Source organism: Zootoca vivipara, unplaced genomic scaffold, assembly GCF_965207765.1.
Source record: "Zootoca vivipara unplaced genomic scaffold, rZooViv2.hap1.1 HAP1_SCAFFOLD_36, whole genome shotgun sequence".
In the NCBI taxonomy this organism is placed as follows: Eukaryota; Metazoa; Chordata; class Lepidosauria; order Squamata; family Lacertidae; genus Zootoca; species Zootoca vivipara.
Window position 1 is genome coordinate 83,180 of NW_028291082.1, and position 17,193 is coordinate 100,372.

A 17,193-nucleotide genomic window follows, 5' to 3' on the forward strand; every position below is an offset into this window, starting at 1 on the left:
TGAGGGAGCTGGGTATGTTTAGCCTGGAAAAGAAGAGACTGACAAAAATCTAAAGGGATGTCACATGGAGGATGAAGCAAACATTCTCTCCTGCTCTGGAGGGTAGGACACAAACCAATGGCTTCAAGTGACAATAAAGGAGATTTCAACCAAACATCAGGAAGAACTCCTGTCAGTAAGCGCTGTTCAACAGTGGAACAGACTCAGAAGGTGGTGGACTCAGGGGCGGAGCAAGCGGGGGTGGGGGGCGGCCCGCCCCAGGCGGCGCCCTGGAGGGGGCGCCACTCACCCTGGAGAGGGTGTCACTCGGGACTGCCATCAGAGGCCCCAAGGCCAGGTGGCAGCACCACGATGTTCCGCAAGCGCTCGGTGGTCCTTACGGGGTGCCACTCTCGCACGGCACCCTTTAACGAGCCGCTCTTGCACATGCGGAACACCGTGGAGCCACTGCACGCCAGCGGCACGCCCAACGGAATGCGCATGTGCTAGATCCGGCACGTGCGCACTCCGGGATGCCGCTGGCGCTCGGCGGCCCTTACGGGATGCGTGCTACGTAGAGGGGGATTGCCCCCCTGCGACTTCTAAACGGAGCCTAAACGCCCCGTTTAGAAGTAGCGGCTGTGGCGAATTTGAAACGGTTATGTTATGTTTTTGTTTCGCAACCGACCTATCAAAGGGTTAACCCAGACTCCTGGTTTACTGACAGCAACATTCCATGGAAGGCGTGGCCTGCATGGGGTTTAAATGGAAAGGGGAACTGTTATTATCAGTTGGCGGTTGAGGGTTTTGTGTGGGAGCTTGGGTGGTTGTGGAGAAGGTAGATTTGGAGTAGATGAAGTAGTTGATAGGTATTCTGTTATTTGATTACCAAGAACGTTACCTTTGAAATTAAGTTTGTACCAATGTTACCAGAAAGCAACCATTAAGATTCAAGCCAATAAATATCCATCTTTAAAGTGTCATACCAGTAATCATCTATTTCATTTTCCAGCTAAGGTATCCAGGAACCCAGTTGGTGGGGAACTCTTTTAAACTGTCAAAACTGCCTTTTAGAGGAGAAAGGTTAGTTTGTGGCTGAGAGTGCACCAAGAAAAGGAGGGGGGCTAAAGGAGGAGACAGGTTCTGAGCGATAATAAAGTTACCTCAGGAAGGAGGCTAGCTTTACAGTGAGGGTGTTTCTAGTGAAGTGAAACCCTTATCCGAGTACACATAGGAACAGTCTTACTTATAGCCCGGAGTCTATATAGGTACCTGGCCACGTTTAGGCTGAAAGAGGACTCTCTTTTATTTTTGAAAACCCACGAGCGCTAGAGGGTTTAAAGAAAGGCTAGAGGGATAAGTGGGAGGTTTGAGTTACCTCAGAAATCCCTGTTAGTGCTTTTAATAATTGAGAGGTCAAAGCTATAAGACTGAAAGTGAGAGGACTTTCGTCGCAGCGGCCCATGCATCACTACATAGCGACCCATGCGTAGCGATGCCACGCCCCTCGGGTACATGGCAATTTGCCACCCCGGGTGTCGCGGCGGCTCCCTACGCCGATGGGTGGACTCTCCTTCCTTGAAGCTTTTTAAGCAGATGTAGGGGGCCACAGGTGAGAGAGCTGAGTGCAGGGTGGGGACCAAAGGTGGACGGACTATCCCAGAAGGAACATGACCTGTCCCCCACCAGAGATACTGCCCTTCCCCATACACCCCATGGCTTTCGTTACATATATGCAGATTGAGTATAAGATGGAAGAGCTCACCTCATTAACACTCTGACATGCCTTGTTCTCATAGCTGCCAAGTTATCCCCTTTTTTAAGGGATTTTCCCTTATGCTGAATAGGCTTCCTCGCGAGAAAAGGGAAAACTTGGCAGCTATGCTTGTTCTCCCATTGGGTTTCTAGGGGGGGGGGGTCCCTGTGTTTTGCCTGCTCCAGGTGAGACTGGCCCAAGTCTATTGTTCTCTTACACTCACTGATGACATCACCTCCGGCCAGGGGAGGGGGGAGGGAAGGCTGGTCCCCTGAGCATCTGCAGCCCGTACTTTCTGTAGCAAGTAGTCACCTGTACTTTTTGGTCATGCTCAGAAATGCTTCACAGCCATGAGCTTGACCAAGAGACTTGCTAGCCGCCTCCCTTTCTTTAGAATGTCACCTTAAAGGTATAAAGCCAAGGGCATGGCGAGGACCCGAATATGACATCCAGACTACTCCCACCCCCTAGTCCTATGACGTTGTGTCCCTATGGATCCTTCAGTAACTCGTTCTCTGTGTGTATATGTTCCTGGCGCTGCAGGACTCCAGATATTTCCCCACCGGACGAGGCAGGACAATGAAGGTAAGGCCTCCTCTGTACGGCCATACATTCGGGGTAGGCACGGCGGTTGTAGATCAGCCCAAGGCACAATTTTGGACTACAGCGTTGTGGGCAAACGAGAACAGCATAGGAGGCTGCCTTATACTGGATCAGGCCATCAATTTATAGAATCATAGAGTTGGAAGAGACCACAAGGGCCATCCAGTCCAACCCCCTGCCAAGCAGGAAACACCATCAAAGCATTCCTGACAGATGACTGTCAAGCCTCCGCTTAAAGACCTCCAAAGAAGGAGACTCCAAAGAAGGAGACTCCTTGGCAGCAAATTCCACTGTCGAGCAGCTCTTATTGTCAGGAAGTTCTTCCTAATGTTTAGGTGGAATCTTCTTTCTTGTAGCTTGAATCCATTGCTCCGTGTCCACTTCTCTGGAGCAGCAGAAAATAACCTTTCACCCTCCTCTATATGACATCCTTTGATATATTTGAACATGGCTATCATATCACCCCTTAACCTTCTCTTCTCCAGGCTAAACATACCCAGCTCCCTAAGCCGTTCCTCATAAGGCATTGTTTCCAGGCCTTTGACCATTTTGGTTGCCCTCCTCTGGACACGTTCCAGCTTGTCAGTATCCTTCTTGAACTGAGGTGCCCAGAACTGGACACAGTACTCCAGGTGAGGTCTGACCATTCATCTAGCTCCATGCTGTTGGCACTGTCAGGCAACAGATGTCTGTTGGTGGGAGGCATTCCCAGTCCTACCCAGAGATGTCAGGAATTGAACAAGGGACCTTCCGCTTTCAAAACAGATGCTCTGCCACTGAGCTACAGCCCTAAAGACAGAATTCAGTACAGGGATGGAGGCTCAGTCTGCGACATGCTAATGCTCGGTCAGTTGCTTCCCCCCAACTGCCCCAATTTCTCTTTTTATATCTAAAGTTTAGGGAAGTTTTTAATGTTTGATGTTTTACCGAGTTTTAATATTCTGTTGGGAGCCCCCCAGAGTGGATGGGCGGGGTATAAATAATAAATTATATTATTATTATTATTATTATTATTATATTATTATTATTATTATTATTATTATTATTATTACCGACAGTCTTCACCACACACACCCTCCTCTGCCCCCTTCTTCTTCTTCTTCTTTGACGATCACTCGTAGCCGAGTAAGATTGTCTTCCATAAACACGATTTTAACAATGGGTCCGTAAGTGACTGTGAAGGCCAATTCTGGATCCACACGTCCTTCCACAGTGGGGACACTAGTTTCCAGGTGGGAGTTGATCATGGTGTGGATTTGCCAAGCGTGCCTTCCTCTTAGCACGTTTCTCCCTTGCATCCTGAGATTGAGTTTCTTCAAAGCCCACGACACCTTTGGTAAAGGCATAACACATTTAGAGGAATCTAGCTTCCCCCCCGCCAACTCATAATGATATTGTCTCACCCCAACAATACCAATTTCATAGGTTATCAGGATGACGGAGAACAAGGATCAACGCTGTCTCAGAGACAAGATCTGTATGGTAAATGCAAATTATTTGTTATATATGACTACAGACCTGTATATCAACCATAGGGAACCTTTGGCCCTCCAGATGTTGTTGGATGACAACTCCCATCCAGCCCTACAAGCATGGCCGGTGGCAAAGGATGATGGGAGTTGTAGTTCAGCAGCACCTGGAGGGCCAAACATCCCCACACCTCCTGTGTATCATAGTAGAGAAAGCACGTGCCCATGTGTACACCCACCATATACATGCCATGAGATGTTCTGGGAACAAGGCTTGCATGGTAAATATTAGCTGCACTGCACCCTTGCGTCCAGGACTGGCCCCATATTTAGGCAGAGTGGGTGCGGGGCATGTCTGGCACCAGATGTTCATCAGGAGAAGGGGGGCAGGCAGTGACGGATCAGAGGGCCGATCTCTGCATGCTACGCAGCCTGCCTTGCACCTTCTGCATTGGCCTGTTGTCGATAGTAGAAGAGGATATATTGATTACCGTACTTTTCCGTCTATAAGAAGCCCCCACGTATTAGATGCCCCCTATTTTCGGGGACTCAAATTTAAGAAAATGGGGGGAGATGGCACAGAGTTGCTGAGCTTTTTTGGGGGGGAATTACCCAAGGGTTGTTGAGCTTTTTTTAGGGGGGATTGCCGAAAATCGCTCACCCGCACGCATCGCAAAAGCCGCCTCCCATCTGTCCCATTGCTGGCAGAAGCTGCCAATCACCCGCCCAACTGCCAGAGTGTCAGCCAATCAACACCACCCATTGAAGCAGCACCCAATAACACGCGCAATAGCAGCGGCAGCAGCAACCAATCAAATGTCCACACTATGCACTACCCATGTATAAGACGACTCCCACTTTTTAGCATGATTCTTAAAGAAAAAAACCAAAGTCTTATACAAGGAAAAGTACGGTAAATATTATCCTACCTCACGCTAGTGAGCTGGTCGCAGAGTACATTCCCCTGTATATTTCAGGAAGCTAGTTGGTAGATTTGTTTGAATCTCTTGAGTTAAGCAATCCTGTCTGGCTTGTCCAGATTGGATTGTTCCTGGTGAATTCCCCTTTATTCCCTCTTAAAACACAACAGTGTTCTTTAAAAGTAATGATAAGAAGTTTACTTACATTCAGTTCACAGTATGATCCTGAAGGCAGGCTTTAGCTTGTGGTTACAGAAGAGAGTGTGAGTTCATCCCATATATGGGGACTGAGCCCATGTGCTGCTGGCTGAGAGCCAGCAGACAGCAAAAGCAGAATGGCTAAAAGAGAGCAACAAGAGAGTCACGAGAAGATGGCTGCATGACTAGCCCCTTTAAAGGGTCTGCCAGGGTCAAGCCCATCTACCTGGTCACATACAGGGGGAGGATGCTCCAGACAAGTGTGACAGGAAGTCCTCCTGGCTGGAGTAACATCCCCCTGTGTGTCCACTCTGGGCAAACAGGAAATGTTGTACTTGACTGCTACAGTGATGCAACTCATCCCACAGCCTGCTCTCCTCAGGTGTGGTGGAGGACTCTGTCCCATCACCTGTGCTTAGTTTCTGTAAATGGAATGAGATGGGTGGGTATGAATAATAAATAGTGATGATGATGATGATGATGATGATGATGATATATGTGGCATGTGGGTGGGTCGGCCAGTACACTTTATCCATCATCTGAACCAGCCCGTGTACAAAACCAGAGGCTTCAGTGTAAAGAGGACTTCCCTAAGGACTTCACAATATTTGTCAACTATGGTCCAAGAAATAAAGGTAAAGGGACCCCTGACCATTAGGTCCAGTCATGACCAACTCTGGGGTTGCGTGCTCATCTCGCTTTATTGGCCAAGGGAGCAGGTGTACAGCTTCCGGGTCATGTGGCCAGCATGACAAAGCCGCTTCTGGCAAACCAGAGCAGCACATGGAAACGCCGTTTACCTTCCCGCTGCAGCGGTTCCTATTTATCTACTTGCACTTTGACGTGCTTTCGAACTGCTAGGTTGGCAGGAGCTGGGACCAAGCAACGGGAGCTCACCCTGTCACAGGGATTCGAACCGCCAACCTTCTGATCAGCAAGCCCTAGGCTCAGTGGTTTAACCACAGTGCCACCTGGGTCCCTGGTCCAAGAAATAGAACCATCTAAAATTGTCTTGTGTGACGGCAGATCAAAATCTGCTCCAGCACTGTCTCGCTGGTTCTCTTTCTCCATGGTCATGTAAGCAGAGGAACATTGGTAAATGTGTAGCTGCAGTACCTCCACTCTGGGTTTTTACTTGGGGAGTAGAAAATGCCCGATATCTGTGGCCTTTTTCATTTGCTGCAGTTCGGCCATTTCAATCCCATGGTAGGTCCTCCTCCATTTCTCCTCTTGCCTTTTTCTGCTGGATTTGCACTGGTTCTAGAATGACTTTTCCATGTTTGTTCCTAGATTACCCGTGGGATAAATCCAGCCTGAAGTCAATACCAATGGACTTGACGCAGTTTAAGGAACTGGATGACCATGCATCAAAGGTATACTGTCTCTTACGGTGATATAGTCCACACGGAATAATAGTGCTGTAAAGAACCTTCTAGGATGCTGAGAGTTTTTTTAAAACAATAAATGTGGATTTGGAATTGGACCCTAAGGATCCATTCCAACTCTGCAATTCTATGATTCTATGATAGTACCTTCAAGTGTCCTCTTCTTACAGGAGGCAACTTCTTCTGTGCACATGGAAGTTCACAGTCGGAAACATTATGATTCAAAATCCACCCCAAGCCTGACACAAAGGGGATTTGGATTACAGTTGAATATTGTGGAAATAGCATGCCTGTGTACCCTGGAAAAAAGAAAGGTTAAACATGCTTCATCCTTCAGAATGGGACGCGGCTAGCGCTGTGGTCTAAACCACAGAGCCTTGGGCTTGCTGATCAGAAGGTTGGCGGTTCGATTCCCAGCGATGGGTGAGCTCCCGTTGCTCGGTCCCAGCTCCTGCCAACCTAGCAGTTCAAAAGCACGTCAAAGTGCAAGTAGATAAATAGGTACCACTCCGGCGGGAAGGTAAACGGTGTTTCTGTGCGCTGCTCTGGTTCACCGGAAGTGGCATAGTCATGCTGGCCACATGACCCGGAAGCTGTCTGCAGACAAATGCCGGCTCCCTCAGCCTATAGAGCGAGATAATAATAATAATAATAATAATAATAATAATAATAATAATAATATTTATACCCCACCCATCTGGCTGGGTTTCCCCAGGCACTCTGGGCAGCTTCCAACAGAAAATTAAAATACAGTAATCTATTAAACATTAAAAGCCTCCCTAAACAGGGCTGCCTTCAGATGAGCGCCGCAACCCCAGAGTCGTCTGTGACTGGACCTAATGGTCAGGGGTACCTTTACCTTTACCTTTATCCTTAAGAACAATTTTACCCAGGGATAAAATTTAACAGATCGATAGACTGATCAAGTAGAATGCATACACTTACGCAGCTAACTGTGTATTCCTGAGCAGTTTTACACAGAAGTAAGCTCCATTGAGTTCAGTAAGGCTGACTCTCTTTTTAGTGCATGTAGGATAGCAGGCACCCTAATTTTTCTTTAGACAGCAGAAATGAACTGGGTACTGCTCCTCCATGTTAACTTCTACCGATCTACAGTATTTACCTTTTGTGAAACAGGTGGATATCAGGAACAACGTGAAAAAACTGGTGAATGTCTTGCTCCAAAAAGCTCACAGTGATCTGGAGAAAGTCCGAGCCATTTGGGTGTGGACGTGCCATCATATAGGTAGGTGGGGGTGTGACCTTTCTGCCTGCGAAGCAGGAAGCGATCCCTCCAGACAATGGAACAACTCTTCTAGTGGTGTTATAGGAAAGCTCCTTTATATTGTTGTTGTTTAGTCGTTTAGTCGTGTCCGACTCTTCGTGACCCCGTGGACCATAGCACACCAGGTGCTCCTGTTTTCCACTGCCTCCTGCAGTTTGGTCAAACTCATGTTCGTAGCTTCGAGAACACTGTCCAACCATCTTTTCTTCTGTCGTCCCCTTCTCCTTGTGCCCTCCATCTTTCCCAACATCAGGGTCTTTTCCAATGATTCTTCTCTTCTCATGAGGTGGCCAAAGTATTGGAGCCTCAGCTTCACGGTCTGTCCTTCCAGTGAGCACCCAGGGCTGATTTCCTTAAGAATGGATAGGTTTGATCTTCTTGCAGTCCATGGGACTCTCAAGAGCCTCCTCCAGCACCATAATTCAAAAACATCATATATATAGCATTGGATTAAAGCAGAGCCTTTGAAGGTGATTAACTGTTGATTTGTGAATGAAATGGATACCCCTAATTGAATTGATTAGCTACTTGGCTCTTCTGCTAAAAGTTTCTGATGTAAGTGAGGTTGCTGCAGTCCATTATTCATTGTGCATTGCAGACTTTGAGGTGACTGTCCATAAATGTCTTTATTCCTCCAGAATACGATGTGGAAGGATACCATAACAAGGTGCCTTCTGAGGCAACTGATGCCCTTCAGTCGGGAAAAAGCGCTTGTGGGGGATATGCTGGCCTCTTTGAAGAAATGTGCAGGTAATTCCTATTGGGCCCGAGAGAGCTGGAGAGCCACAGGTCCCCCACCCCTGCTCTATACAGGCGACTTTCAACACATCATTATGGAGGCAAACTTGCCCCCCCCCCCACAGCCACTGGAAATCCTGTTTGGCCCTCCCCACCATGCTTCTTTCACCAAACACTTCTTGTACCTTTTAAAACCCTTCTGTGCTGCCTTGAAAGCTTGTACAGTACTAGATTCCAGTCTCTCTCTCTCTCTTTCCAACATGCAAACCGAGATTCTCAGGCTGCCCGATTCGGCTTCTAACGACAATTTTTGTACCAGTGCAACATACAAAACTATCATGCAGGACTGGGGGATCTTGGGCCTTCCAGATGTTGTTCAGCTACAATTCCCACCAGCCTTAGCAAGCTTGGCCAACCGCCAGGAATGATGGGAGTTGTAGTTCAGCAACATCTGGAGGACCAAAGATTCCCCAAACCTGTAATATGCAGTTAAATGAGGCAGCCTGGCATTTCATAGAATCATAGAATCATAGAGTTGGAAGAGACCACAAGGGCCATCCAGTCCAACCCCCTGCCAAGCAGGAAACACCATCAAAGCATTCTTGACATATGCCTGTCAAGCCTCTGCTTAAAGACCTCCAAAGAAGGAGACTCCACCACACTCCTTGGTAGCAAATTCCACTGCCGAACAGCTCTTACTGTCAGGAAGTTCTTCCTAATGTTTAGGTGGAATCTTCTTTCTTGTAGTTTGAATCCATTGCTCCGTGTCCGCTTCTCTGGAGCAGCAGAAAACAACCTTTCTCCCTCCTCTATATGACATCCTTTTATATATTTGAACATGGCTATCATATATTTCTTCAGAGTAGTCCACAGGTGCCATTTAGCATAACTTCTCTTTCCTCCATCAAAATCCCAAATTGCACATCCTTACGGGGCAAGGTTGGGCAATATAGGAAAAAGCCTGACACGCAGGGTGATGTTTGGCTTCTCCCTGAAAAGAGAGCAAAATGAAGGATGCCCATTCTAATCCAAAAAAAGCAGCAATTGCAACCACGGTGCCTTGTTCACAATTGCGTTCCTGAATCCCTTTCTTTCCCCCTCAGTCTTGCAGGGATACAATGCAAGCGGTTGTCCGGCTTCGCCAAAGGGTTCCAATACAAACCAGGAAAAGTATTTGAGGGGAAGACTAATCATGTCTGGAATGCGGTTTATCTTGATGGAAGGTGGCATCTTTTAGACAACACCTGGGGCAGCGGCTGCGTGGATGACTCTTGTAGTAAGTTCACTTTCAGGTATGTTGTTAGGCAACAGAAAGCCCAGTCAGAGTCTGGGATACAGCAAGGGTATAGTGAACTTCCTTTGCTTTCAGATTTTTGTTTGGTTTGCTTGGACCACAGTCAGAATTGGTGATCTGATAGCCACAGGGCATCAGCATGGAGTGTTGAGGTAGTGGTAGGACAATTAATAGGTTCCAGAGCAGGGAACCCCAAACTAAGGCCCGGGGGCCAGATGCGGCCCAATCGCCTTCTAAATCCGGCCCGCGGACAGTCTGGAAATCAGCATGGTTTTACATGAGTAGAATGTGTCCTTTTATTTAAAATGCATCTCTGGGTTATTTGTGGGGCATAGGAATTGGTTCATATTTTTTTTCAAAATATAGTCTGGCCCCCCACAAGGTCTGAGGGACAGTGGACCAGCCCCCTGCTGAAAAAGTTTGCTGACCCCCGTTCTAGAGTATTACACTTATACTACATTATGGTTACCAGACGTCCCCGGATTTCATTTAATGTCCCCAGATTTATATTTTTAAGTGTTGTAGATTTATTATTAGGGAATGAATGTTGCAGGATTGGTTCAACGGCACAAGACACATCATATGGGGACTTCCGGCGAGTCAAAATGCCGGGCGCCACGGCAGCGAGCAGCTCCTGAAGCCAGCCAGAGCCAACTGCGCTACCAGGGTGGCTCCGGGCTGCTGAGACTACCGCTGCTGCCGCGAGAACCAGAGACACCCGGCGTGTCAACCCTGGAATACCCCGGAGCCGACTCAGGGAGAAGGAGGAGAGGAGAAGGAAAAGGAAAAGAGAGAAAGAGGAAGGAAAAAAAAAGAGGGGAGCCCCGACCTTGCCGCGCTGCTGCCATAGCTGCCACTTAGGAGGAGAGGTAGGAGAGCACTGGGAGGGCAAGGACACGTGGCTGAGCCCAGGCCCGACCTGAGCCTACTCCACGGCGGCTAGCGCTCCAGAGGAAGGCCACGCAACAGAGTGCCACGGTCCGGTCGGCGGGCGTCAGGACCAGAGGCAAGATGGTGGTGAAGAAGCAGGGTTGAGGAGCAAGGCAGAGGCGAAGGTCCACGGGGCATGAAGCAAGGCGAAGGCGAAGCAAGGGTCCAAGGAGCAAGGAGCAAGGCGAAGGGTCCAGGAACAAGAAGCAAGGCGAAGGTCCATGGGGCAAGAGCAAGGCGAAGGCGAAGCAAGGGTCCAGGAACAAGAAGCAAGGCGAAGGTCCACGGGGCAAGAGTAAGGCGAAGGCGAAGCAAGGTCCAAGGAGCAGGAGGCCAGATGCAACCAGGCAGGGATAGCGTTGCTGTGGCAAAGAGCTGAAGGGAAAATGCTGAGCTTTTATCCCTCCCAGCTCCTGCCACCAGGTGCAGTGAGATCTCAAGTGGCCTCACCTGGGTGACTACTCCTTGCCTCTCCAGCACAAGCTGAGGACTTCACCTGTGTGGCCACGCCTTGCTTCTCCAGCACAAGCTGAGGCATGCCCCAGTCCTGCAAAGCACTACAGGCCCCAGAGCCTGACTCCTGCCCATACTCCTGACACAGAGGAGACCACAGAAGAGAAGATATTACTTCTTCTTTTTTTAAAAAAATACCTGTTTTAATAACTTTTTTTCTCTCTTTTTTAAAAAAGTGTCCCCGGATTCTTTGAAAAAAAAAATCTGGTAACCTTATACTACATGTGTAGGATTTGGGGATCCTGTGGCAATGCCCCTCCCTCCACATGAAATAAGACACGAGACACAATGAATAAGTTTAAGTGGGCGAAAAGGCCACAACTTTATTGGTTACTAATGATGAGCGGTATTGGCTTAGGCATTGGAACCTAACCAGCTATATCCGACTGTAACCCGTGTGTTACAGTCTGGGAGAAATTAACCACCAGAAAGGAGCCCAGTGATGTACATCTACTGGGACACCTCCTGTGGCCACCGTTGGGGGGTGCCATAAGGCCCTGTCCTCTGCAGGCCCAGGACAAATCTACCGCCCCCGGAACACCTTTAACGGAGTTGCTTCTCCAATTTCTGGGCAGAGGATGACGCAATCTGCCCCCTTCTTCTTTTATGCAAATTTCCAATGCCTAACCGCAAAACCAAGTTGTGACGAATTGCTATGAGGTAGGCGAAAAAACCAGCTTGGCTAGCCCAAGTGGAAAAGGTCCTACCAGGCCCCTGGCCAACCAAGGCGACCAACCGAAGTCCATAGCAGCGTCGGCTTACCTGCCTAGCCTACAGGGTGGGTGGGCGGGTGATCCGTTCGGGTTGGGAGCCGGGGCAGGAAAGGCTGAGTTCCCGCCTCCGGCCGGTTTAAAGTTTGCAAAACCCCGCCTCCCGGCTGACCCTATTGGCCGGCCCAGGTATGACGGAGGCGGGAACTCCCACCTTGTGAGGGGTTTTGCAACACAGCAGCCTTTCTCTACCAGGTGCCCTCCAGTCATCACTAACTACCAGGTGCCCTCCAGTCATCACTAACTACCAGGTGCCCTCCCATCATCACTAACTATTGGGTGTAAGGCTTCAGGGACTCGGCTCCCCCCCCCCCGCCCTTTGGCAGTAGATAAGCAAAACAAAGCGAAAGGAGTCTCTTACCAGTTACGAGATTTTAAATGGTCGCAGCGAGAGAACAAAGAATCCATTTCTAGGAATGAAGGTGCTCCCAATTAAGGATTCCACCCACTTCCTCCCTGGTCACCCACTTCACTTCTGCATCTTACAACCTGATCTCGCAACCACTGTGCTTTCTGTGCCGCCACCTTATCCACTCTCCTTGACCTTGGGCTGAGTGGATGGGCGCTTTCCAGCGAAATGGAGTCTGTTAACTCTCCCCCCCCCCAGGTCCTTTCCTCCTAGCTGTTCACCACCTTGCCTTGCCTTGTCAAATGAAGCATTATTGTCATTAAGCACACTTTAGTCAGATTTGGGTGAGAAAACAGGCTGTGGTTAATCTAAACAAGGACCTGGTTTCCAAACTGTTCACATGTGTGGCTGTGGGGGAGGGAGTTGGAACGAGGCTTGCTATGTTTCATTCCCAACATGCTAAGCTATGGTTTCTCTTGACCTCTGAACACGGCCTAGAAGTATTCCACGCTCATCTTTAGATAACTTTCTCCGTTTGACCCTGGTGCTGAGATTTCACGAAAGGCTGCACAATTGTGTTTCTTCCTTCTGCAGGTACAATGAGTTTTACTTCCTTACCCACCCTGCTCTGTTTATTAATGATCACTTCCCAGAAGACCACAGCTGGCAGCTTCTGAAACGGACATTATCACTGCAGCAATTTGAACGTAATGTGTGGTATAAGTCTGCCTTTTATTCAGTAGGGCTGACAGGGACATCCACGGCAACATCAGTCATCGAAACAGGTAAAGTCGTAGAATCAAAGAATCATAGAATCATAGAGCTGGAAGAGACCACAAGGGCCATCCAGTCCAACCCCCTGCCAAGCAGGAAACACCATCAAAGCATTTCTGACAGATGGCTGTCAAGCCTCCATTTAAGGACCTCCAAAGAAGGAGACTCCACCACACTCCTTGGCAGCAAATTCCACTGCCGAACAGCTCTTACTGTCAGGAAGTTTGTCCTAATGTTTAGGTGGAATCTTCTTGTAGCTTGAATCCATTGCTCCGTGTCCGCTTCTCTGGAGCAGCAGAAAACAACCTTTCACCCTCCTCTATATGACATCCTTTTATATATTTGAACATGGCTATCATATCACCCCTTAACCTTCTCTTCTCCAGGCTAAACATGCCCAGCTCCCTAAGCCGTTCCTCATAAGGCATCGTTTCCAGGCCTTTGACCATTTTGGTTGCCCTCCTCTGGACACGTTCCAGCTTGTCAGTATCCTTCTTGAACTGAGGTGCCCAGAACTGGACACAGTATTCCAGGTGAGGTCTGACCAGAGTGGAATACAGTGGTCAATAAGTCGATCAGAAGCACCTGTCTTGTTGCTTTTAACTGTCACAGTTACACTGACAATGAGTCTCGTGTCTTTTTCATAACACAAGACGCTACTGTGCTGTAAAACAGGGATGGGGAACCTGAGGTTGCTAGACTACAACCCCCATCATCCCTTACAATTGGTTGTGCTAGTTGGAGTCCCACAACAGCAAGAGGGCCACACAGGTTCCTCGCCCCTAATCGAGCAGAACCAGAACTCACTGGGTCTTCCAATATGTGAAGGATGCTCGAGAAATCTGTTATCATTCTCGGAATTATTAGGTACAAACGATTGTGAGGCAGCTGGATTGTCCTTGGTCTATTTTGATTATCCTTGTGCATTATATTACTCCTGGCAAACAAAGCCATTCTGTGGCCTTCGTGGAGTCGTGAGGCGAATCAAAACTAACCATCAAGATGAAACAGGAAGTAAAGCCTGAGGGGAGAAAACCTACAGGTAGTTAGTTGCTCAAGGAGGAGTCAGTGAGGAAAGAACAGATTGCCTGTTTCCCATCTACCAATCTATGAACCATCATTATTTTCAATGGGTCTACTCCATAGCTGCCAAGTCTCCCGTATTCCCCGGGAAACCCCCGTTTTTCCAGCTGTCCCCAGCCGAAAAAACGGATTTTTTTGTTTTTCCCAAGTTTATTCTGGCGCGGCGGCCATTTTGGAACTGGGCGGAGCATGCTCAGAAGCGACTTTTGACGCTGCTTTGCCCAGTTCCAAAATGGCTGCAGCGCAACTTCCGGTCCAGTCCCTTATTTCTCAGGCCGGAACTTGGCAGGTATGGTCTACTCTTATATATGGGTGTAACCCTATTTCTCACGGCAAGGTGGCAGAAAATCCATAGGGGGAAATCCATTCATGGGGTTTTAAAATAAAGATATTAACAAGTACAGAAAAACCATTACTTTTTGCCCCTTCCAACTTTTTTACTGGATTCCTGTTGCATACGAAAACATGTCGACATCAAAAACCTTTGCTTTTCTTTCACAGAAAACGGCAAGGCAACTGTTTTTATTGAGAGTCGTTCTCCGACCCTCTTCCTTTGCAAGCTCAACGGGGCAAACGAACACTGCTTCATGAACCTGCAGAGGAACGGGATGACCCTGGATGTGTATCCCCAAGAGGTGGGGACTCATAGCTTGGACATCTTCGCCAAACCTTCCAGGAGCAAGGAGGAGAACTACAGCCACGTGGTAGAATACTCCCTGGTGTGCCGATCTGTGGACAAGAGCTTCTGCTTGCCCAAAACGATCATCCAGCCTGTGGGGCCCAGCTGGCAATCGGAGGAGAAGGGGATCCTGGGAGCCTCGCCTGCCAGTCCGATCGTCCACACGGATGACGGACGCTGCGTTGTCACCTTCACTCGAAGTAGGGACCTGGATCTCTTTGCCACCCTGGACTGTGATGCCGGCAGCATGTCGGAGGACCTGCGGAGGCGTCACATCTGGACAACATGCCAAGATGCCCATGTTGAGTTGAAGATACAGCTCCCTCACGCAGGGGCCTTTGCTCTTCACATCTGGGCAAAGAAAGCATCCGACCCGGGCAACAGTCGCTGCGCCCTCAGCTACCTCCTCTCCTGCCCAAACAAGAGTGTGTTGTGGCCAGTTTTCCCACAGAGTTATACGAACTGGGAGGATGCTTTTGAGCTGGTGGCACCTGTCGCCGGGGTCCTGCCGGCCAACCGCGATGTGACATTTAAGCTCAAGCTGCCTGGAGTAGATGAGGTGTCTGTCGAATGCGGAAATTCTCGCCAATTGACTCTTAGTGAAGACGGTTTCTGGGAGGGAACATGCAGCACCTCGGATGGTCCCAGGGTGACAGTGATGATATCCAAAAATGGCAGTCACTCCTTCTGGGCCCTGCTGGAGTACAAAGTGGAAAGTCACTAGCTAGGAGAGGAGCAAATTCAACTATGTAAAAAGATCTACGCTTACCGGAAGAGAGGGAAACGGTAATCCATCGTTAACCGCAGCTTGTATGTTAACCAGGTATAACTGGGAGCAATATTAGCAGTCGGATACTGGAGTATCTGATATTAAAAGACTAAGGGCTTGGGGAAGTGGTCCAAACAATAACCCTGACTAATTATAATTAAAGTAAGGGAAGGCAGACCTCTTAATAGTTGTTTTCTTTGAAGATGGAGTTTATGGTGTAACCAAAGGCAAGAAAATGCAGAACCACATACATTTTGAGAACGCTGTAAAATGGATTCATCTATATACACATACTTGATGGGCAAGCTTGTAACTTTGGCTGGTTGCTACCCCTAACAAAAAAAAAGTTCAACAGCACCTCTTTTTCTAACAAAAAAAAGAGGCCTGGTTCCATCACAATTTAAGCATAAAATATAGAGGAGGAAATGAGCAAGTAAATGGACCACATTCTGAACCAGGACTTCCTGCTCATGTTGAATGGACCACTGCAAAGTGTAATCTAAGGTGGTTATATGATGTGTGCCTATATTAATAGGGGGCCTTCACCATTAAAATAAAAACATGCTTCTTGTAACATAAGGTTTCCCATGGTTACAGGTAAGTAGCCGTGTTGGTCTGAGTCGAAGCAAAATAAAAAAATTCCTTCAGTAGCACCTTAAAGACCAACTAAGTTTTTATTTTGGTATGAGCTTTCGTGTATGCACACTTCTTCAGATACACTGGAAACGGAAGTGTCAGGCCCTTATATATATATACAGAGGGTGGTGGGGGTGGGTGGGGATGGGTGATGGGCTGATGGGAGTGGTAAACCTGTGGATGGCTGTTAACCCATGGTGTTGGTGTTGGACTTACACATATTTAACATTACAGTGGACAGCATGACAAGTCCGCTCTCTCACGAGGCCTTATTGGAGCAGAAACACTCCTCTCAAACCAGCAGCATCGCTAGCCTTCTGGCTGCCCAGGGCGGCAAACCAGAAGGCACCCCGCGCGGGATCCGGGTGCTGGAGCACCGCCGCTGGCAACCTGCTCCGTAGCGCGACGTGTGCTTCTTCCTACTCGGGCGGAGCGGCGAGGGGCGTCAGCGGCCGCCACTGATGCTGCTCTCTGGCCCACCCCTTGCCTCCGCCCCACCAGGAAGAAGCGAGGGGCGAGGACAGAAACATCGGGGCCTCCACAATGGCGGTTGCGCCGCCGCCACAGTATTGAGGGGGTGCCATGCTGACCCCCGCAGCCGTGCTGCCCCCCACAGAGCAGAGCCCAGGGCGCCCTGCCCCCCTATTGCGACGCCCCTGCCTCAAACTCAGTCATCTTACATGTGGACTCGGATGTTGCACTTCCACAAATAAATGCAACAGCAGCTACTTTGGAGCATTAGCCACACAGGTCCATTTATCTGTGCTTTATTTGAAACTGTAAAACCTGATCTCAAAGAAAGAGGGTGGGTGGACCTGCTAGTTCATAGAATCATTTGTAACCAGGGACCTCTGGTGGCAAAAGGAAGTGAAACAGCCACTCAACTCAGTTCACTTGCCTTCAGTTCCAACGTTGTAAACCACATAGAACCACATAGAATCATAGAATTGCAGAGTTGGCACAGCCCAACAAGACAATGACAAAAATCTACTGACAGCATACAAATCAGTAAGGCTCACCTGATCCAAAATACCCACCCACCCCACTCACACAGGAAAACAAA

At 48.7% G+C, this 17,193-nt stretch overlaps 1 protein-coding gene across 1 annotated transcript; it reads left to right on the forward strand.

The window, feature by feature from the left end:
• Nucleotides 1-2,226: 2,226 nt before the first annotated feature.
• Nucleotides 2,227-16,178, forward strand: LOC148683055 (kyphoscoliosis peptidase-like). The gene is made up of 8 exons (XM_088660208.1): nt 2,227-2,320; nt 3,764-3,820; nt 6,216-6,298; nt 7,448-7,556; nt 8,234-8,345; nt 9,437-9,625; nt 12,784-12,974; nt 14,548-16,178. The coding sequence occupies exons 1-8, from the start codon at nt 2,227-2,229 to the stop codon at nt 15,447-15,449; spliced, it is 1,737 nt and encodes a 578-aa protein (XP_088516334.1). The 3' UTR covers nt 15,450-16,178.
• Nucleotides 16,179-17,193: the final 1,015 nt, after the last annotated feature.

What these genes read in the sequence shown, in the direction of transcription:
- LOC148683055 (XM_088660208.1), top strand. Translation starts at nt 2,227, where the DNA reads ATGGATCCTTCAGTAACTCGTTCTCTGTGTGTATATGTTCCTGGCGCT. An exon ending in GTGGACGTGCCATCATATAG is followed by an intron (nt 7,557 to 8,233) that starts GTAGGTGGGGGT and finishes TTATTCCTCCAG; the next exon opens with AATACGATGTGGAAGGATAC. An exon ending in CTCTTTGAAGAAATGTGCAG is followed by an intron (nt 8,346 to 9,436) that starts GTAATTCCTATT and finishes TTTCCCCCTCAG; the next exon opens with TCTTGCAGGGATACAATGCA.